This window comes from Dipodomys spectabilis, unplaced genomic scaffold, assembly GCF_019054845.1.
Source record: "Dipodomys spectabilis isolate Male_0828 unplaced genomic scaffold, ASM1905484v1 ptg000772l, whole genome shotgun sequence".
NCBI lineage: Eukaryota > Metazoa > Chordata > Mammalia > Rodentia > Heteromyidae > Dipodomys > Dipodomys spectabilis.
In genome coordinates this window covers 468,772-490,815 of record NW_024871449.1, presented here as the reverse complement: position 1 = coordinate 490,815, position 22,044 = coordinate 468,772, and the positions used below count along the sequence as shown (strand labels likewise).

General features: G+C 55.1%; 1 protein-coding gene across 1 annotated transcript in view; it reads right to left on the bottom strand.

Moving 5' to 3' along the window:
• Positions 1–226: 226 nt before the first annotated feature.
• Nphp4 (nephrocystin 4) overlaps positions 227–22,044 on the bottom strand; it is a 95,976-nt gene continuing 74,158 nt past the window's right edge. The window contains exons 17-30 of the mRNA XM_042672807.1: positions 20,651–20,811; positions 17,221–17,401; positions 11,946–12,071; positions 9,773–9,981; positions 8,522–8,748; positions 8,185–8,371; positions 7,382–7,459; positions 4,934–5,090; positions 4,509–4,594; positions 3,787–3,872; positions 2,413–2,584; positions 1,919–2,098; positions 1,492–1,635; positions 227–1,148 (exon numbers count right to left, since the gene is read on the bottom strand). Of these exons, the coding sequence (XP_042528741.1) occupies positions 1,008–1,148; positions 1,492–1,635; positions 1,919–2,098; positions 2,413–2,584; positions 3,787–3,872; positions 4,509–4,594; positions 4,934–5,090; positions 7,382–7,459; positions 8,185–8,371; positions 8,522–8,748; positions 9,773–9,981; positions 11,946–12,071; positions 17,221–17,401; positions 20,651–20,811 (2,135 nt within the window). The 3' untranslated portion in view covers positions 227–1,007. The remainder of the gene's footprint in view (positions 1,149–1,491; positions 1,636–1,918; positions 2,099–2,412; positions 2,585–3,786; positions 3,873–4,508; positions 4,595–4,933; positions 5,091–7,381; positions 7,460–8,184; positions 8,372–8,521; positions 8,749–9,772; positions 9,982–11,945; positions 12,072–17,220; positions 17,402–20,650; positions 20,812–22,044) is intronic.

The window sequence follows — 22,044 nt, the reverse complement described above, 5'->3', positions numbered from 1 at the left end:
TCCACTCAGGAAGGGGGCTGAGCCCTCCTGCTCTGACCACGCCAACCGCTCGCTGCCCTAGGGCCACAGCCCCCCAAACCAACACCAGGCCTGAGGAGCCTCCACAGGGCACAGGGCTCAGGCAGGCTCAACCAATTTCCATCCACAGGAAAAACAGGCAAATGCTCAGAAATGAACCATTTCAGGGAATCACTTAGAAAGTGCGAAATAACGCCACATAAAACTCTGCATGGCAAATAAATAGTATATTCGTACAAAATCCAATGAGAAAAACATAATCTTATCATTTAGGCTGATTTATAAAATACATGTTGCTAAGTGAAGATCAGAACAAAGTTCCAGATGGTGGCAACCTCTGAGCCATGGTGTCCGCGTGGCCGGGATGCATAGCTACAGAGCGAGGCACCCACATGGCCGGGATGCGTGGCTGCAGAGCGAGGCATCTGCGGGGCCAGGATGTCCAGCTTCAGAGCGTGGTGCCCACCTGGCCAGATGTGTGGCTGCAGAACAAGGCATCGCGTGTGTGGCGCCCGCATGGCCAGGATGCACGGCCGTGGAGTGAGGCGCCCGCATAGCCGGGATGTGCAGCTGCAGAGTGTGGCGCCCGCCTGGCCAGAATGTGTGGCTGCAGAACAAGGCATCGCATGTGTGGCGCCTGCGTAGCCATGATGCACGGCTGCAGAGCGAGGTGTCCGTGTGCATGGCGCACACATGGCGGGGATACGCGGCTGCAGAGTGAGGCACCCGCATGGCGGGAATGCGCCGCTGCAGAGCGAGGTGCCCACGCGGCCAGGATGCGTGGCTGCAGAGCCAGGGCCCTGGTGCTCACGTCACGCCTGGGAACTTGGTCAAGCCGGGTTGGCATCGGCAGCGGCTTACCTAGATGCTGAGTTACAAAATGACTTCAACCAAACCCCTCCACTGGATCCTGGGGCCGAGGCTGCAACGGCCAGGAGGGTGTACGGGAGAACACGAGCAACCGGCGCCAGCTGCCTCTGGCCACGCCCTCACTGGTAGATGACCTTGACACAAAAGGTCTCTTCATTTTTGTCCTCATGGTCGTTGATGTAAATTAGAATCTCCTCCTGCCCCAGGTTTTCACTCGGCGCGAACCGCAGGCCAATGGTGTAGGTCTCTCCTCCTCCCACCTGGAAAGGAGCGTTGGGATCCCAGTGCCTACCCCTGGCCTGCCACCTCCATTCTAGCAGCTTCTAGAAACATGAGGCAGGCCTTGGCACTCGGGCCACGCTGAGGCCCGGCGACACCATGAGAGATGAGGTGAGCACTGCCACATGCCATGGGGGTCCTCGCGATGTAGAGGCCGAGGTTCTGCGAGGAACCCACAGGCGTGTGGGCCACCAGGACCTCCCAGAAGGCAGGGGAGCCAGCAGGGACACAGGACCTCTATTGGACGCGGTGCTAGCCCTGCGGGGGCCCCTAAGCATCCCCAGGGGGAAGAAGTGCAGCCCAGCCCTTGCGTGCAAGCCCTACCTGGAAGGAGTCCTCCTTGAACTGGAGCAGATCCGGGCGGCTGCTGTGCAGGTGGTAGGTCCTCCCAGAGGAGTAGGGATTGGTGTAGGTGATGCGCTTATTGGCACCCTTCCCTTTGCCCGCTGCCATCATGATCTCAAAGGCCTAGGGAGGACAGGGAGACTCTGGGGCCCCTGCGGGGCACAGCCCTGGGATCCCCTGCAGGTGCTTCTTGAACCCAGCTGTATAGCATGGCCCCAGACACTGGACCCCCAGGAAGTTAGGCCAGACCAGCACTTTCCCGCCCAGCGTTGCACAGAGCCCTGCATCTGGGCAGCCCAAGTCACACAGTCAGGTGGCACTGGTGTCTCCCTGCCATGTGTGTGTGTCACAGCAGAGGTCCTGCAGTGCCTCTGCCCCTCAGCCTGCATGCGACCCTCCAACTGACCTTGGAGATGAGCGGCTGGCGGCAGGAGAGGCACACCAGCCAGGAGGCTACCAGCTGGTGGTAATCCACGTCGACCAGGTTGAGGTGCATGAAGCGACTGCCAGCTCTCTGCGGCCTGACACCAACGTGCAGGTCCTGCACCCCATGAGGCGGCAGCACAAAGACTCCAGCGGGGTCTGTCTGCAAGAACGGAGGTCAGGACACAGGCATGGACTTTCCTGGGCCCCCTGCCTGGCTGGCTCCGGAAATCCCAGGTCAACAAGGAGTTGGGAGTCTGACTTCCCTCACCTGGGGCTGCCCAGACTGGAAACCTCAGCCCTCTCCACCAGTCCAGAGCCAGATCCACCATTGCCCCCTCCCCTCTCACGTGACCACGGGCAGGAGAGCTCAACGGATAAGAGCCATGCTGCCACCTGTCACCCCCATGCAACGCAGGCTGCATGCACAGGAGCAGGCTCAGAACAGCGAAGACTCTGAGGTCCCCAGGGCCCTACCTTAAGTTCCTGGGGGTGCGAAGTGAAGGCTCTCACTTTCCTAACTGTCTGCATCCCACGAAGGACAAGGGACAGGCGTGTGAGCTGGCCCGTGACACAGGCGACGTCCACTCGCTGCAGAGAGTGAAGGCAGACCTGCCAGGTCTGCACCGGCACGGCCAGCCAGGGATCCCTGCAGAGACAGGAGTCGTCTGCACACGTCCTGAGGACAGCAGTGCCAGCCAGCCACAGCTGCCAGAGGGCAGGGAGCTGGAAGGCCGCCCAGGACAAGCTGCAGAGGATGGGAGCCAAGGACAGGCTGTGGCCGGCTCACCTGACCCCCCGACTGCCATCTTCCCACCCCAGGAAGCTCTTAGGCTATGTAGCACCTGTCTCTGCCCCCATGGTGCCACCACGATGAACCGAGCCTCAGAGCATGGGCACAGTGAGACTGTGGTCACGCGGGGCCAGGCTGATGGACATCCGCAGATGGTTACAAAGAAGCACCCAGACACGCACTGACATCAGCCCTGCATACAGCTTCCCCCACCCTCACCCACAGAGGTCCTGCAGGGAAGACTCCAACCTGCTCCAGTTTCAACAGGACCCAAAGGGCTGCAAGACGGGACTATGAGAAAACAGCAAAGGGAGTGGGTTGCTTAACTGCATGACAACTGATCTTGCTTATCAAGACTATTATTTTATTGACTGAAGGTTGCCTAGGAAACTAGGTGTATTTCTACAAATGATCAGCTCCTGGGGGCTCTAACCTTGTCAATGGATTGGTCCTTTGATAGACTCATGATGGCATTATTGGGAGACAGAGAAATGTAGAAGGCGGGGCCTGTTGGAGACCACAGATCACTGGGGCATATCCCGGAAGCCACAGCTTACCCTGGTCCCTTCCTATCCACCATGTACTGAACAGCCTCCCCTTTCCACTACTAGGACAAGCCCAGAAACAAGAACTGGCTGTGATGGACCAAAACCCCTAAAACTGAGAGCTAAATTAAATCCTTCCTTCTTCTAAGTTGTTTGTGTCTAGCCTCTTCCATAGCAACAAGAAAGCTAATACACTGGATAGATGAAAAGGAGGTTTGATCATTGTCTTCAGGAATAAAGAGGATGGTGGCCACTCCCCAGATTCTGTGGAGGAACAAGCTAGAGCCCTTCCAAGTTCAGCCCAGAGCTTGGTGAGGGAGAGAGCCAGGAACTGTATGAAGCCTGCCCAGAACAGAACAGCCCTTACCAGGGAGACGCTGGCCCAGAGCTCCCACTGCCCGTCTGAGTCTCACGTCACAGGGCAGTCACCGGTCTCCTGAGACGGTGGGAGCCCAGGCTGCCCCAGCGCTCCTCTCCTCCCCACCTTCCCTACACAGAGGTCTGTGTGCTTACGCATAAATGAGGACGAAGAAGTCTTTGATCTCTGGGCTCGGTCCACTGGCCACCTTCAGAAACACGTCCTGTGGCTCTTTGGGGCCCTACAGAACAGGTGTGGGTCATACCACTGCAAGGCCACCCACACTCTCCACCATCTACCCGCCCAGCCCTGCAGCTGTGTGAGGCCAGGGAGGTGGAGCAGACCCGCCCCCCACTGAATGCATTCTTTTTCTGTGCTCGTCAGCAGTCAGTTTTGCTCACTGCAAGAGAAAATCATTAGCTTCTTGATTTTATATTGATTTCAATAATTATATTCTACAGATTTTATCTCGTTTCCTAACCAGTCATAATACAATTATTGCCGTTATCCTTTGCACAATGGTAATTAATAAGTGTCTTAATTACCATTCCCTTTATTCACTTTGCTTTACGCCCTTGCCTAAAATTTAAATTCAGATGATTAAGGAACTGATAAGCTAGCAGAAAAAGTGAAAACTCATTCACGAAGCTCCTCTAAGGATGTCAGAATAGCCCCTCAGCACCCTGAGAAGAAACCACTTAGTCTGAACCTTGAAATGGGAAGGCTGCAACAGCCAGGCACAGGGCGGGGGAGGGGTGGGCACGGAGGAGAGCGAGGAAGAGAGGGAGGGGAAAGGGGGATGGGAAGGGCAGTGACACCACCACCAGCAGCAGACGGGTTGGAAGGGTCTGTCTGCGGTCAGGTCAACGTGACATACCAGGTTCTGGGCCTCACAGATGACACTGGGGTCGCTGCAGCGGACATGCACCGGGGGTTCCTCACCAAACATCCCCACGGGAGCACCTGGAACGGGAAACATGGCACTGTGGCCTCAGCCCAGCAAGGCACATGTGCACAGGGCCCCAGCGCTGGCCCTCATCAATGGATGAGGGCAAGTCACCCACAGGGAGTGGTGCCATCAGGCCCAAAGGACATCACTTGGCTCTAAGGGCCACTCCTGAGCCATCAGGAGGAAGCAGATGTCCCCAGCACAGGAACAGACCAGGGCAGCCAGAGCCATGAATTAAGAGTAGAACTGGCCACCTCAGGGGAGGCAAGATAAAGACAGGGATGCTAGCTTACGAGGCTGCACATGGCGGTGTGACAGCACCATGGGGACGTGGGGGACACGGGGGGACCTGCCTGGCAGCGTGTGCCGCGGCGGCAGGCGGATGGCCTTCTTCAGGAAGGTCAGCTCCGGGTGGTAGAAGCGGAAGACCTGGTCCACGACATGGGGCTGGGGCTCCACAGTCAGACAGAGCACGGCGATGGGCTTGCCGCCGCTCGCGCGGAACACCACCTGTGAGCAGCGGTGCTGGGAGTCAGGACACGCACTCGGCTCACCGCAGCTCAGGCTCCAGGGACGCATCTCCACTCCCAAAAGGCGGTCAGGACACTGCTGGGAAGGCACGTGCACACCCCCAGGGGGCCACCAAGCCAGGCCCCAACACAGAGCTCACATGTGGACATGCCGCTGCTACTTCTCTTCAACAAGGCACAGTCCTTAAGGACTAGACAGGCAGTCAGAGCTCCCCTCCCCACGCCTGGATGTGTGCAGAAAGCACTCCAGTGAGCCACCGCCAATCACCTCCCCAGGAAGGAGACAAGTCAACACTGCGTGATGCTGAGGACAAGCCATGCCGTGTGTCCTGCTCCAGAAGCGGCGTGCATCTGAGGACAAGCAAACACCGCACAGGGTGCATCTAGTCAGAGGCAAGTGCGACCAGCAGCCTGAGGGTACCGCATAGGACCACCAGCCACGGCCAAAGACAAGGTGAGCCTAAGTGGTAGCAAGCCAGCCAGGATTGGCCACGCTTCTGGGTGTCTGATGTGGACAGGCTGAGCACAGGGACATCTGTGGAAAGCAAATCTCAAGACCATTTCTGACAGCCCTGGTCCTTGGGGTGCACATTCTCTGGACAGATCCTTTGGGTTTCAGTGTTCAGTGGCATTAGGTCATTAATTTACTCTCAAACTGTTCAGAAAAAATATGTATACATAAGCCAGGCACCAACAGCGCATGCATCTAATCCTAGTGATCCAGGAGGCTGAGATCTGAAGACTGCAGTTCAAAGCCAGCCCAAACAGGAAAGTCTGTAAGATGTTTATCATCTCCAATGAACTACCAAAAAGGCTAAAAGTGGAACTGTGGCTCAAGTGGTAAGAACATTAGCCTTGAGTGAAAAAGATCAAGGACAGTGCCCAGGTCCTGAGTTCCAGTATAGGAAAGAAGGAGGGGAAGGAGCAAGGAAGGGAGGGAGGAGAGAAAGAGGGAGGAAGAACAAGGAAAAGGAAAGAAAGAAGAAAAAAGAAAAAGGAAGAACGCAAGGGAAGGAAGGAAAGAAGGAAGGAAGGAAGGAAGGAACCAAAGAGGCCAATATGTAGAGAAAATGGTGAGGCACGTGGGGAAATGCTCGCCATTAGGAAATGGGGGCAAACAACTTCAGAGAATTTTTTTGCATTTTCTTGTAATTTTTCTCTAAGCTTGAAATTGTTATTTTAAAGACACAGAAGTTAACTTGAGAAAGATGGCAATGGCCAGAGACAAGGCAGTTTAGGCAGCTAAAGAATAATGCCTTCCATGGAATGAGAAATCTAGATACAAAATCCAGTTCATAATGAGGTGTCAAAAAAAAAAACAAAAAAAAAAAACAAAAAATACCCTGTCTTTGGAGACTGGTTGTCCATAACTCACTGTTTTGAAACCTGGCAAAGGGAATGAATGTACCATTTCTGCTGACTTAAAGGACAAAAGTATATTTCAGGATAGCCAAAGAGCTGACAGGAAGAGCTCCTGTTTACAGATGAATCACAGGAAGAATGACAGAGCTGAAACTTTACCATTTTCCACCGGACAGCATAACTGAAGTGGGCTGTAAGCCCACAGGCTGACAGTAAGGAACTATGGGTAAGCTAATAAAATGTCTGAAATTTTCCCTAAAACTCCAAATCCATATGAAGAGATCCTCATTTTGATATAAAGATTATTTTAAAGTGAAGACATCTGAAATCTTTTTTTTTTGATTGGCCTAAAACATTTTTGTTTAAGACATCTGAAATCTTGTTTGGCCTTCTCTTAGCTGACTAAAGCCTCCCAAAACTACAGCTGCCACTAACTACCCCTTCTAGGAAGGACCTCTTTCTCCCTGTCTCCAGCCTGAACACACACACACACACACACGTGTGTGTGTGTGTGTGTGTGTGTGCGCACGTGCATGTGCATGTTTGTGCATACACAGGCACACATACTCAACTAGAGAATGCTGTGTGCCAGGCTCCAGAGATGCTCAGGGGCAGGGGCAGGGCAGAAGTCACTGGGACCACGGGCTTTGCACCAGAGCCAGGGCTCACAGTGACAAGCTGCCAGGTGTCATGTCCATGCTGGGCACCACGCGTGGACTATGCCAGTGCCTGGCAGGGCAGCTACTACCCTGCTGGAACAGGAAGGAAGGGTGCTTGAAGGTCTTTGCCCCACTGCCTCGTTCAACCCCTTCCTTCTAAGAAGGCAGAGAGGGGGCAGGGGCAACCCTCAAGCTAATGACCCACACGGCTCCAAGGCCATGGGCCCACCGGGTGTCTTCTTCCCTTTACCTTGGCATGTTTAGTGGGCATGGATCTCCACTTCCCCGGCGACCCAGTGTCTGTGCCCTTCTCAGCGGTCAGTTCAGCCTATGAGAGATTTGTACGAGCAGGTCAGGAGGTAGAGTCAGTGGTGACCAGCACTCAGACCCCAAGGGCTAGAATGCCAAAGCCTCACCCACTTACTCTCACGCCAGCCTGTGGGTTGTGGCTACCACTGACCGGCGCCACCCACCAGGCAAGAAGCAAGGCCCACTGAACGGTAGACCTGGAGCCATCCCTGCCTCTGCCTGACCACCTCCATCTCTGCCTAAAGCCAAGGCTGGGTCTCAGCTACCCCACAGCCCACCCAGAGCCAGTGTGGATTGCCTGGGAGCCTCGGTGAGGCCTGAAGCCCCTCATGACAGTTTTCATCCTACGGAACATCTGCCAGAGCCGCTCCCCATCCCGCACATGTGCACAAGGCTCTCGTGTTCCCAACACTTCAGGCTGGCTGAGTGAAGGAGCACACACTGCAGGGAGAAGGGCACGCTCCCCCAACCAGAGACTTCTCCCTGGGGTCACAAAAGGAGTGGCCAGAATAGCCTCTGTGACACCCACCAGGTGGGGGAGGAACACCTGAGGTGCTACGCACAGCGCAGGTGCAGAACACCCACGGAGTGACACGCAGGGTGGGTAGACATTTGCGACTGATCCCCCCATCCCCTGCTGCAGAAATGGGGGTGGGGGATGAGCACGAGATGCTGAGAAGACAGGAAAGTGCTCCTCTCCTTCCACTGGCTAGCAAGAGAAGTCCCTCCTGTGCCTGCACGCACCTGTGCCGGGGCTGGTGGGCCTGCAAAGCAGCTCTGGTACTTGAAGGGGATGTGGGCGGTCTCCCGGGGGCGCAGGTAGAGTTGGGGAGCCAGGCCGGCGCGCAGCCGGAACATGTCCTCCTCCAGCGGTGTGTGCAGGCCACTGGCATCTTTGAAGTACCTCCACTCCTGACTGTCCACGATGATGCTAGAGAGGAGGGGGCCGGCAGTGAGGACCCTCGCCGTGTGCGGAAGTCACATCCCCCCAGAACTGCCTCAGAGGAGGGGACGGGAGTCGACGGGGCTGAAAATCTGGCTCTGCCCGCCGGGATGTGGGCGAGGGCAGAGCCGCGCCCACCTGAGCTCAGGGTTGTCGATCTCGATGGTCACCGTGTGCTGTGTGTTATGAGGGTTCTTAAGGGCGAACTCGAAGAACTCAGCAGTGCCCAGGGTGGCATAGAGTGTGTGCCGTGTGGTGATGGCCAGGCTCAGCACGCTGGTGATGCTCTCGGCCTTGGTGCGCTCCCGGTAGGCGTCAATGACCTGCAGGTCCCTGGAGTGCTGTGCTCGCACATTCTGCTGGGCCTGCAAACACCAAGGCCCACCTGGGGGCAGGCCAGGGGTGCGCTCCTCCCTGAGAGGTCTGCTTTGCTTGGCCATGTGCCCCAGTATTCCAAGTTCCTTCTGGAAAGACTCTCCCCGCTTCTTTGAGTACATGATTTGGAAGGAATGGCCCGCCCACACTCCAGGGTATTGGAATAGAAAATAAGGGAAGCTTCCCCCTCCTCGAGGAGGTCCACAGAGCACCCATCCTTTCTCTGCCCCCTCGGGGGTCTGCCCTGCAAGATCCTGAGAGGAGCCTTCAGCACAGCATGCAGTGGGGAACACTGAAGCAGTAGTTTCAAGTAAAAGAAAAAAAAATGGCCTCAAGACAGCCTGGGGACGTGGCAGATCCCCAGGCTGGTGTCAAGAGCCCGCCAGCGACCACAGTCCACTCAGCTCTATGGGGTCCAAGACCTGACAACCAGCTTCAGGGAGGCTGAGGGCCCCGACACTCAGTGGACTGCCACACTTGTTTTCTCATGGGCCTTACGCTAAGAAGTGAGACGGCTTCACACGAGCGAGGGCCCAGAAGACGCGGCCTCTGTGCCAGGAGCCCAGGCTGCAGCTGCCCTGGACCCACTCAGCCGGGCTGAGAGCCTCCCCACACGGAGGGGCCAAGAGAGCCAAGGGGGCCACTGCCCACAAGCCTCGCACTTCACCTCAGCAAAGGAGGAGAAATGCGATGCAGCCTTAAATGACTGACACCAGCTTTCCAGTGTCCAATGCTCTGGCCTTTCCACGCTGCAGGGAGACACAGGTCTCTCAGCCCCTAGGAGGGGCAGGGCACCAACCTCCCCTTGGAGGCCTCCCTGAGCATAAAGTTACCACAGCCTCTCTGCACAGTGGAGCTGTCACTGGCCACGCCGGGCCATGTGTAAACACACAGAACCCCGCAATCCACACGGTATGCACCCTTCTGGTGGAGGGAATGGCTCCTGTTCTCCTGAAACCAGGATCTGGGAGGACGTGGAGAGACTGGGGCTGGTGTCACGCGTGATGACCTTACCAGCAAGCTTGCCTTGCGGCCCACGGGCTCCCCTCTGGACTCCTGCAGGCGCACAGACCTCATCCTCTCCAGCTTGCGCCTGCGCACGGCGTCGGCCTCACAGCCTGCGCCCGGGGACCTCTGGCCAGCCCGCATGTGGGTCAGCAGCATGGCGGCCAGCTCGCTGTCCACGTCAGCCAGCTTCTGCGCTTGGACCACTTTTTTTCCTGCTGAAAGGTCATGGGATGAGTCACAGTGGATGTGTGGCCTCTCTTGGCTAGTACACTCAGTGACCAACCCCCAGAAATACTCCGTCCAGCCATGGAGCTCCCCCATCTGGCTTTTGTAGACCCAATCACCAGGGTTCCAAGACACTGACAGAGACAGCAATCTTGCAGCCTGGCCCCTGCAGAGCCCTTCCCCCAAAAGGGGGCGCCAGGGTGGAAGGAAATTCTCAAATCAAAGGCATTCTGATTCCAGTCCTTCTGTACACCCGGCTACACATCAGTTTCCAGGGAAAGCACAAGTGCTTGGGATTTAAAGGGGCAGTGAACGCCCTCCCCAAGGACTGTGTCCTCAGCTCAGGGGAAACTGCACAGAAGCCCTGCAGGCTGGGAACCCCCCGGGTGCATCACCACCTTGGACCCCCAAATCCACCCTGTGTGTAGACGTCGTGAACCTGGAATTGAACTAGGTGCAAGGTCTCTGTGGGGTTGTGCTCCTGGGCTGGAGGCCTATCTGACTGTCAGACACAAAGATGGCTCAGACAGGCCTGGCTCAACACTGCCCCCAGCTGCCCCTGGGCGGCCTGAGCACCAGAGGGGCCTGTCTCCTGTGAGAGTGGCTCTACTCACGCCCTGGACGCAGCGGGAATCACTCAGCAGGGAGGAAGTAGCTGAACCGGCCACAGGCACAGGGACAGCTGCCACCTGCCCCTCCTTCCCAGGATGGGATCAAACGGTACTCTGCTCAGTGACAAGGCCATGCCACGGTTGTCACATGAGGCTCCCTGACTGTCATCTGGCCCAGGCAGGGCACTGAGAGAACCTGGGTCCCCCTCACTTCGCAGGCACCACCAGAAGTTTCCCAAGGAAACCAATGGCAGCGCAGGTTCCCGGTGCCTGGGTCTGCCTCCTGTCAGCAGATGTCCACGGACTCGCTGACAAGCTCACGGGGGTGCCCCCCCCCCCCACGCCTCACCCATCACAGAGAACATGCTATTGCAGGTGTCTTGTCGCCAATCCATCTTAAAGCCATTTAATTGGCTTTTAGATGGCTCAAGTTGGTTTTAAAATGTCTAAAATGACCACTTAAGAAGAGGATTTTGGTTTGTCAGACACAGGCGTAAAAAAGCTCAGCCCAGAATCAGGTCTGAGCTGCTGTGGCTTAGTCCAGGAGCTGGAGCCGGAGCCAGAGCCGGAGCCGGGCAGCTGCACAGGCGGCTGGAGGGCAGCATGGGGCCTCAGCACCTCTGCACAAGCTGCTCCCCTGCCTCCTGGAGACCAGCATTGAAGCTCCAGACTGATACTAGCTGAGAGGCAGAAAGTGCTTCAAAAATTGTGTGCTGGGTGCTGGTGGCTCACGCCTGTAATCCTAAGCTACTCAGGGGGCTGAGAGCTGAGGATCATGGTTCAGTGCCAGCGTTGGCAGACAATCCTGAGGCTCTTACCTCCATTAAACACTGAAAAGCCAGAAGTAGAAGCATGGATCAAGTGGTAGAGCACCAGCCAGAAACAAGAAAGTTGAGCAAGAACACTATGTCCTGAATGTAAACTCTAGTACCAGAAGTAGAGAAGAAAAAGGAAAGAAAAAAAGCCCTACTTTCATTTCTATTAAAAAAAAAAAAAAGCTTATAATCTGATCTGTGGCACCTTTGGGTTTAAGAGGAATAGCAAACTTTAGCATTTTCCTGCTAAGAAAAGCACTTTTACCAAACACTGTTGTCTCTCCCCAAACCCAAGTCTGTCCTTCCCACGCTCTGAAGTTGGTTAGGAAAGCAATGAGCAAGTTTGTTTGCCCCGCTTTTCCCTCACTTCCTCCTCCCTGTCCAAGCAGCTTGCAACACAGTGCCAGAGCCACCATCTACCCAGCCACGGTGGGCCACCAACGACACCACATAGGAAGGCTTCAGCCTCGTCTACCCAACCCCATATTACCCACCACCCACCTCCTGGATCTCACAGTTTCAACTCACGTCTTGGGCCTGCAGGCGTGAGGAGGCTGCCTCCAGAGAAGTGGCTGATCCCCACATTCGTGATGAGCCGAGACCTGGTTGGTGGGAGCACGCTGGAACCGCTCATTCTTGGTTCATCCACGTGACCTGAGTGAAGGGGACATCCATGCGACAGAGACCATGGAGTTGCTGACGGACCCAGCCGCCCTCCCCATAAGCAGCTCCAGTCCTGGGGCGTCACGTGCACCCTCAGGCCCACCACTGGCCCCAGCACCAGCCTCTGCTCTGAGTGTGTCCTGTAATAATATCAGGCAGGAGCTTAGGTCTCTAAACTCTCATCTCCAGACTCATGCTCTGCTGTACACAAGGGGCTCAGTGTGCCTACATAGTTTACTTCTGGGTCTCTGGGCCCCCCATGTGACATGGCTGATGGGTAACCTGAGCTTTAGGTAATACCCTGGCCAAAGACAGGCCTTCTCGTGTGCAAGCAAAGAGCCACTGCACAAGAGTCCCTGCTGATGCACGTACCTGACAGAGGCCTCTGAGGGCAGCACAGATGTGCCCACAGGATATACGCCCAGCCATAATGACCTCCAGCTGAACGGAAGTAGCACCCAGAGAACCTGCAAGCTGACCAAGAGCCAGCGAGACCAGGGGGCATTCTCCCATGGAGACAGGACCCACACATTCCACACAGAGCTGACTTTCACTTGGGATGAGGCAGGGTGCAGCTAAGGAACTTACATTCCAAAATAGGCCACCCGGGTGGCAAGGGAATGCCCATGCCATGCATTGCCCCAGCCCAACAAGGTGGTTTTGAGCCTGCCACACACACGTTCCTCTGCCCACAGCCTAGGGAGCTAGCCACATTCTCATCCTCCGTCAGACCAAGGTTGTCCTAATGGCACGTCACTCAGCTCCCTGGCAGACACCTCTTTCCTGAGGTGGGCAGGGGGGCCCCATTCTTCCACAGAGTCCAGCAGGTCTCCAAAAATCCCTGAATAGTGATCCTAGTGCATCAGGGCCATAGCAAGCCAGCCCTGCAAGAAGACCGGTCAGTGAAAAGGTGCCAGTGAGGACAGCAAGGCAGATGCCCCAATTGTAGCAGCACATGGAGACTGAAGCCATCTCCAGCCAAAGTCTAGAAGAGGTCACCTTAGTGCGCAAACAGGCCATGGCCTTTTCCTTTACATCCTAACCACATTTTGGGGTGAGGAGGTGCCAGTACTAGGGCTTGATCGAGGGCCTGGGCACTTTCCCTTAGCTTTTTCACTCAGGCTGGTACTTTAGTACTTGAACTACAGCCTCACTCTGACTTTCTAGCAGTAGGCTCTCCTGCCTAGGCTAGCTTCAAACTGCAATCCTAATCTTACCCTCCTGAGTAGCTAGTATTACAGGTGTGAGCCACCAATACCTGACTTTTTCTTATTTTTTTTATGTGCCCAGTTCTGGGGCTTGAATTTAGGTCCTCTCATTCTTGCTTGCCTATTTCGCCAATGTTGGTTCTCTACCATTTAAGCGACATCTCCACTTCTAGCTTTTTGTTGGTTAATGGAAGATAAAAATTTCTTGGATTTGTCTGCCTGGGCTGGCTTTGAACAGAGATCCTTAGATCTCAGCCTCCTGAGCAACTAGGATTACAGGCCTGAGCCACCAGCACCCAGCTCCCAATCACTTTTAAATGGCCTTCAGGGTGGTTACTGGGAGTCTGGCTCCCAGCTGCCTCCCTGCCTCTCCTGAGGCTAGAGCGGGAACCGAAGCTCTGGAGGGTGCTGGAGCTCGGCTGCTTTCCCAACCTGCCTGGCTTCCAAAGCTCACCCGGTAATTAAACACGGGGTCGAGACACCTGCGTGCAGCCTGAGACATCCACTCTCACAGCCAAGTCCTCTGTTGTCACTGAGGGTCAGATGGCAGGGCTGTCCCGCCCCAACCGGGATGTCCCCTTTCTAAGGGAAAGGCTCCCTAGCCAGTATTCTGTAACTGCCCACATCCCTTTTTCGTTACCCTGCTGCGGATCCGTGGCAGATGGCAGCACAGCAGCTTTGGTCATGGCCTGCTCAGCAGGTCTGTGCTGCATAGCACAGAAACGCAGCGTCGACTTTTCCCACGTGTCCACAGCTACACTGCCACCATCAGAGCCCAGGACACTTGGTGTTCTCTCCATAGCCCCTGGGCTTCCCCCTGAGAACAAGCATCTGGACAAGAGCTGCTCCCCACTGTCCTCTGCTGAGAACCTGTCCCTTCTCAACAGCCACCTGTCCCTGCCCACCTCTGCCCCAGCCCTCTTCCCAGGTGTTCTGGACCCCAGCCACCTGACCCTGTCCACTTCTGCTTCTGCCCTCTTCCTGGGTCTTCTGAACCTCCTTCATGCCAAACTGCATGGCCTCAGGCAGGGGCCTGCAAAGTCCTCACCAGAAAATATACTCATCTGCATCAGATCCCTTTTTGAACCTGGACAGTAGCTCATGAGATAAATCTTGTGGCTGAGCTCATCTGAGGTCCAGGAAGAGCCAGGCCCTAAGATATGACGGGCACCCAGGCAGCGCCCTGCTCCCCACAGGCTCCCACCACGAGAGGCACACGGGCAAGACCACAAGTACGAACAGCCAGTATCCTCCAGCACCTGCCAGGAGGAGGGGAAGGCAGGCGGGGAGAGAGTTCTTCCTCCAGGGCCCAGCACCAGGGCTCCGGGCACTGACAGGCACAGGCTAGGATAGCACCTGGACCCCCAAAGTGCCTCTGTTTCCTGCCTTCAAACTCAGAACTGGTCCAGGTGCCTCTGCCTTGTTTCTTCACACATGAATTCAATACGGGGGCAGAGGCTGAGCTGTGGTGTCCCGAGGACGTGCTCCCAGAGGCTCCCAGTCCCCCAGTGGGCACACAGCACCACTGCAGGGGGTCAGCCTCACACTGAGAGAAGCCCAGAACCTTCTGGAGCCTTCTCAACCATCTCATGGCCAGGTCCCTGAATCACAGGTGAGGGCATCTGGATCCCCCACATCTGACAGAAGTGAGCACTGCACTGTAGAGCCCACAGACGCTGCCTCCAGGTGAAGGTCAGTTGCGCAGCTCCCAGGGCAGGTGAGCACCTTCGTGGAGCTTGGGCTTGGAAGAGGACAGAGGATGACAGCAGCCACAGCGGTGAGACTTGCAGGCACGAGGTCACCTCATAGATGAAGGAGGCTGCTGGGCCTCGCTACCACTGCCTCTCCCTGTCTTCATAGAGCGCTGGTTTGCTGGAAGTTGGGGAAGCAAGCAGGCACCCAGGACCCAGCCTGCTGTCTGAAGTTTATGTGGTGAGACAGAAGGTGAGAGCGAGCCACCACACATTTACCCCAGGGATGGAGTTCCCCCATGCAGGCAGAGCTCCCACGCAGCCCCCTCTAGGGAGCAAAGCACGCCACCACTGGACGTCAACCTCACCCACTTGCTCATTTGTCTGAGTCCATCACCACTGGCTGTCCTTGAAGACGTGATCTGTTGCCATGAGCTGCTGGACAAGGAGCATCTGCCCGGACAAGTGCCCTCCTGGAATGCCCCCCAAGAGGCTGCGGAGTGACAACTTGGCTCCAGCTGACCCCCTGCTGATCTAGGCCACAACTACGATGGGCAACTCCTGTTAATGGGAAAGACGGCTGCTGGGAAAGTGAACGGGCTAGGGAGAGGCCACCTGCAAGACCAAGATTCCAGGAGCAGTGAGCAGGGCTGGCAGACACCCACGCAGCCAGAGTCTATAGCACCCAGCCTGTGAATGCAGCCAGCCAGGCACAGGGACCGGGGTGGAGGCTCTGTCCTGTGGCTGTCACTCAGGTGCTTCCCACAGCTTCATCCACTTCTCTGACACACGCTGCTGCACCATGCAGAGCAACCAGTTTTGTAACAAAAGAAAGGGTGTAACATTTCATGTCAAAAAATACAAAATCTGTCGAAGAAACCCAAGTGCAGCAGCATGCACCCATGGGGCCCGTCTGGCCCTCGCCCTCCTAGACACACACACACACACGCGTGCAAGGGACTCACACTGGCATCTCAGACCCTCCTTCCCACGGCTTATCTCCCTCTTGCAGGCAAAGTATGAAAATGACAATTGGAGATAACATATAATGAAGCCCATCTTTCTTCTGAAGATAAGACTTTAAAACCTAGAGTCACTGCAGGGTTGTGGGCTGGTGAATTAAATATAAAAATAACCGCCACGGCCCTGGCCCTGGAAGCAGGGTGCCTCTCACAACTCTCCTGGTCACTTGAGCTCTTGAATCATGCCTGCTTCTCACATGCGGCTCGTTTATTTCTCCAGAACCTAATTGAGTTTTGCTGTTTCCATATTGTCTATTTTCCAGCCTGCCTCGGATCCTACATTTGTAAACAAGCAGGCAGAAACCTCCAGCCAGACTTAATGAGCTGTGTGCTTGCTCCTCCGCCGCCACCGCGGGCTCTGCCAACCCCTGTGCTGTCAGAACACAGTGGATGTGGCCCATGGGGCTCCAGGATTTAAAATCAAGCTGGATTTTGAAGAACGGAAAATTCCCTAATAAAACAACAGAGACCTAAGTCCCATCCTCCTAGGCTCTGCTCCAGAAACCCCAATAGCTGGTTTTGTGTTATTTTTCCCAGAACCCACCCCTTTTGGAGCACCACAAGAAGGGGCCAGTGGGTTTTATCACTAGCCCTGCAGAACCCCACACTGGCCCTCTGGGATGGGGGTAGGCAGGCATCTGGCTTTGAGCCTCAATTCCCTTTCCTCCAGCCCCCTTCCCTATTACAGCCCCTAGTGGAAGCCCCAGACAGAATCCCCTCAGCCTGGCCCAGGCCCAACACCTGCACCCCTTGGCCCATGTAGGATGAGCGACTCTTGATACAACCATCATGGTGTTCAAGAGAATGCACTTCTCACTCGCCTATTCCTTAGCTGATGGTGTTCGGAAACGTCTCTCTAATCTCTGTGATGGGGCAGTCATTTAGTCTGGAGCTCCAAAGGAAAATTCTTTCTGGAACCCAGTCACTTTATCTGAGGACAGTCACAGAGATGACCCAGGATAGCATCAAGAAACAGAGCACAGGCAAGCCTGGGATAAACAAGGTGCTCCAATCCTGACTAGAAATCAGGACCAAATGCCCAATGCCAGGGCAGGCTCAGCAGCTGAGCTCAGCCCTTGAAACCATGCTGATCCAAATCTTGCCCATTTCCCACTAAGTGTGCCAGGCCCATGGCGCTGGCGCCCCTCCTGCTCTAGCTGGGCAGTCAAGCAGTCGCTGGACAAATGGCACAAAACCAGTCAGGGTTGCTGAGACTCACCCACATTGGCCAAGGTCAAGTGCAGCCGGCCCTTCACCACCGTGTGGACACCAATGGGCTTGACAGTGCCGAACCCAGCCACGTCACCACTCACCACCATCATCTCCTGTTCATACTCAGTCGCCACAACCTCAAGTTCGTGCGAGACCTGCACGGCTGGCCGCCCTTGACGGAGGAGGTGCTGCAGAGGGAAGACAGAGCTCAGAAACGGGGGTCTCACCAGGATCTGTAGGTGAAGTAGGCCCCAACTTACATGTAGGGGGTGGAAGCAAGGAAGAGGAGGAAGAGGAGGAAGAGGAATGTGAAGGTCAGGGAGCCCTAGGAGAGAGGCAGAAGCCAACTTCTTAAAAACACATGACATTAACATTGGGCCTTTAATAAAGTCCACCCTGACTCAACCACTGAGCAAACACCATAAGGCACTGTGAATGCATAGGACGCATAGAAGGCCTGGCACCTCCTTCGAAGAGCAGCCTCCACAGGAAGGAGGACCAGAAAGGAGGCAGAAGAACCAGAGGGGCCTTGGCCATGCCCACAGCAGGGCATAAGTACTCCAGAACAGAGGTCTGAACCAGACCTTCACCTTCCTAAGGAAGATGAAGCTGTGGTCAGAGCTGCTGGAAGGCAAGCTGGGCCAAGCCTAACAGAGAGCCCTTGAGGCCAGGGACTGGCAGCTTTGGTGTGACTCATAGAGGCCAGCGCAGAACCACAGTGAGCAAAGGGACCCCTGGAAGACTGGCTGAGGCAGCTCGTGAGGCTCTCCGGGCCAGGCTGATGTTGGCTGGGAAGAGACTGAGCTCAAGTCCCTAACCCAGAAGAGTGTCAGCACAAGTCCCCGACCTAGGACAGGATCGGCAATACTTTCTGGACCACAGCTTCTCTACTCATCACGTTCCAGCCGGTCCTCCACTGGAGCCTGAAAGCTTACGAGGCATCCTGGAGAACAGCAATGCGACCTCCAAGCTTGGACTTTCTCCATTGTGTGGCCTTGGGAAGACACTCTCCCACTCTGACCTAGAACTTCATAAACACAAGGGTGGGGCCAAATGAAGGCCTCAACTTTTGTACTTCTTACTTCTTTTTTGTGGCTCCTGCTGGGCCTGGGATTGTAGTCACTTTGAAGCCTGCTAGCCTGGTGGTGCTTGAGCACAAACTACATGCTTGCACACCCACAGTTCAGGAGCCAAGGGCGCTAGAAAACAGAGAGCCCCTGTGGGGAGGAGGAGGAGAAGGAACTCCGATCAACTAATAAAGATAAAAAGCAGCACTCACTGGGAAGCCAAGAATTGTGAATAAAGCAAGGTACCCTCTCTCCTATCAAAATCGTGAAGATTGTTTACAAAGGCCAACAGAGGCGAGTGTGGGGCACAGGGGAAGTCCCCGCCTTGCCAGCCTCCAGGCTGTGGGCTCAGTCTATGCACCTGTAGCCCTCACTCAGTGTGGAACACTGTGGAGTACAATGTGTCACTAGGGGACACAATGGCCAAGAGAACAGGCGTCAGAGTCTTGGGCTTTAAGATGACTGACAGCAGGATCACGTGAAGGCTTAAGTCAAGCGCACAAGCCAAGGAGTCATTGGCAGCAGCTCTTCCAGGTGCACAAGAATGTAAGAGGGGTACAAAATTAACCACCTGTGTTAGAGTGGGGGAAAAAATCATCTCCATGCCCAACAACAGGTAGGAGGCAAAATAAGCTGTAAGAATCCTCTGCTTACAGAAAATAAATCAACCCAGCAGGGCCAGCAGGGCTGCGTGTGGCTCAGAGGCAGCACGCACAGGGACCTGGGTTCAGTTGGACTACCAGGGTGTTCTAACCACTCAGGACCAGCCCACAGGAATCATCACTTCCTACCTCAACTCCCACATCTTCTACCTGAAGCTTAAAATAAAAGGAGTTTTTTACTTTAAAAAAAAAAAAAAAGATGCTGGCACCAGTGGCTCACGCCTGTCATCCTAGCTACTCAGGAGGCTGAGATCTGAGGATCGCAGTTCAAAGCCAGCCTGGGAAGGAAAAGTCCATGAGACTTTTATCTCCAATAAACCACTCAGAAAACCAGAAGTGGCACTGAGGCTCAAGTGGTAGAGTGCTCTTCTTGAGCTGAAGAGCTGAGGGACAGCGCCCAGGCTCAGAGTTCAAGACCCACGACCAACAACAAAAAAAAAAAAGTGAAATTCAGGTGTCAATCCCAAGAGAATGAGGTAGTTTGTCTCCAGGTGTGGATACAGAGGGTACAGGGCTTGACTGGACCAAGGTCCCAGTGGGCCCTCACGGTCCTCCCCACCCCAAACTCCTTCCCACCCTCTTTCTGTCCCTCAACACCACACACCATTCTCAGATGGAGAGGAAGCAGAGACAGCACCCCGGCTCCACCCTGAGGGACAGCATGACGGGATCGGCAGACAGACAAGCAATGGCATGACCAATCCACAGGGTCCCCAACATGGCCCTGGAGGACAGAGAAGGCCGGAGCAGCAGCCACCACCTGCTGAGTCCTCACTGCCAAGTCTCCACAGTCTCCAGATGGCTAGGCACTGTCCCCACCTCCCCCCCGAGCATGGTCATCATCGTCATCCCATAGATTGGGGACACGGAGTCACAGGTGGGCAGTGGTGCCAGGATTATGGGAGGGAGGAAGGAAGGGAGGAAGGGAGGAAGGGAGGAAGAAATCCCCTTCTCTGGGCCCAGAGAAGCCCCCAGCACCTCAAGTGAAGGAAAGGCTATGCAGGAGCTCAGGCAGTGGGAGAGCGGATCTGTGTCTCTGCGCCCAGTGGGCAGCTGCTGATGGAAGCCAAGAGGAACATGGTCACATGGGGCAAAGGACAAACTCAAAAGACCCAGGATCTGTAGTCTCTAGGTGGCCTTCTCCCCACCTGCACCCCCAACCTTGAGAGCTCTCAGGACATCAAGCAACAGGTGGAAGAGACCCAGGAGCTGGGACGGTAACTTTAGGCTCAGCTTCTGTGGTTCCCCTCAGGACATGGAGGCTTTCAGGAGCCCAGGAAGGAGCAAGAAATGGGCTTGTGGTGTTAGCAAATGGAAACAATGGACCACACAATCAGCAAGAGCTGGATTCTGATTCTAACTGGAATAGGAAAGCACACTGATAAACTGGTAACAGGAACTGGGTAACAGTATCACACCCCATCCGGTCCATCTTGAGGCCACTCAGAAGAGCCAGCCTGTCATCATGGTGAGCAGGAAGACCTGGCACCTGTCCTCAGGGAATACACATACATCCTCAGCTTCAAAGGAGGGGAAGGCAACAGCCTGGGAGGCTCACCTTGGAATACCAGGCACTGCAGAATTTAGACTTGGGAGGAGGGCAGAGAACATGGCAGTTTTTAATTAGTGAGCAAGAAGTCACACCACAACCAGTGCTGGATGGTGACCAGAATTACAGGCAGAAAAGCCACACCCTATATTCTGTTACCTTCAGCTGGACAGCAGCAGACCCGATGAGGAGCAGGGAGTCTCCATCCCAGATGTCAATCTGGAGGGTCTGGCCGGCCAAGTACTGGATGAACCAGTGCTGCTCGCCTGGTTTCAGGAACCCAGGACCCACCATGTACCTCAGCTGGAAGCCAGGAGACCCTGTGTAAAGGAGGCCCAAATGAGTGGAGAATAATTGGAGCCATTTGTCATCTTTACATGTTAAAGAGATTTCTGCTCTGGTCATGATTACTAATTTCTGCTCCCATCATGGCAGCAGGTAATAAACACATTAATCAAATACATCATAAAACATCCAAATTAACACAACGAAGAGTCCTGTTTAGAAGACTGTGCATCTTCCCAGCACACACAATGAGCTCCCCAGATAAGATCTATGGTTTCCAGCACATCTTTGTAAAACAGCCCATGATGGATGAGATCAACGCCCAGATGAGACACACCAGACGGTTTATTATTCTGGGCACATGCAACTTAAGGAAAAAGGTAGGCCACATCTGCTGTCAAAACTGGGACAGTCACACCCGTGCATGCCTGCACACATGTGCACACACACACATGCATGCACGGGTGCATGTATATACTCACACACAGAGCTGAACCTGCGACAGCACTGAACCTGCCACACGGGAGCTCAGGATCCCTGGCCTGCCCCGATTCAGGATGGAGGCTGTCAGCCCCACGGGCCCGGGGGCTGTGAGGCCATGCCTCCTTCTCAGGCTGAGAGATGCGACCTGGACTGCAGCCCTGCCTTCATCTTCCTGACGTGACACTATCATAAATTCTCAATTGACAAAAATGCCACTGAAATCACCATTAGTTAAAGAGCAGAGACCAGAAACACTGAGAAACACATTCAAAACAGCATCCTTCCCTTTCCTATCAATAATGGTGACAGCATTTATGAAGCTCCCCTGAACACAGCCCTCATCTCCGGGGAAGAGGGGCAAAGGTTTGCTCATGGCTGTGCCGGGCTGAGCCTCACCCCATGAGGACGAGTCCCCTCTGTGACACAATCCAGCAACACCGGGCCTGCAGGTTATCTTTTTGGAGAGAGAGCAGTGGATGGAGACCTTGATAGGAGGGGGAGGGGAGTGTTTGGGGTCCAAAGGAAATACCATGGGGACCAGCCACTTGGCCTGGCTCTGGCCCCAGTGGGAGCACGTTTTCTACATGGTGAAGGAATGGGGACAAGGCCCAGGAATGGCAGGTGTGCTCCAGTATGGCACCTCACAAGTGTCCAGACCAAGCCGAGCTGGCCAATTCTGAAGACTCAGAGCCTGTGGCATCTGGTTAGAGTTCAGGACGCAACCAGTCAAACAGGAGACCTTCTCAGAGGCACAGAGGGCCCTGGAACTGACCGTGAACCCCAAC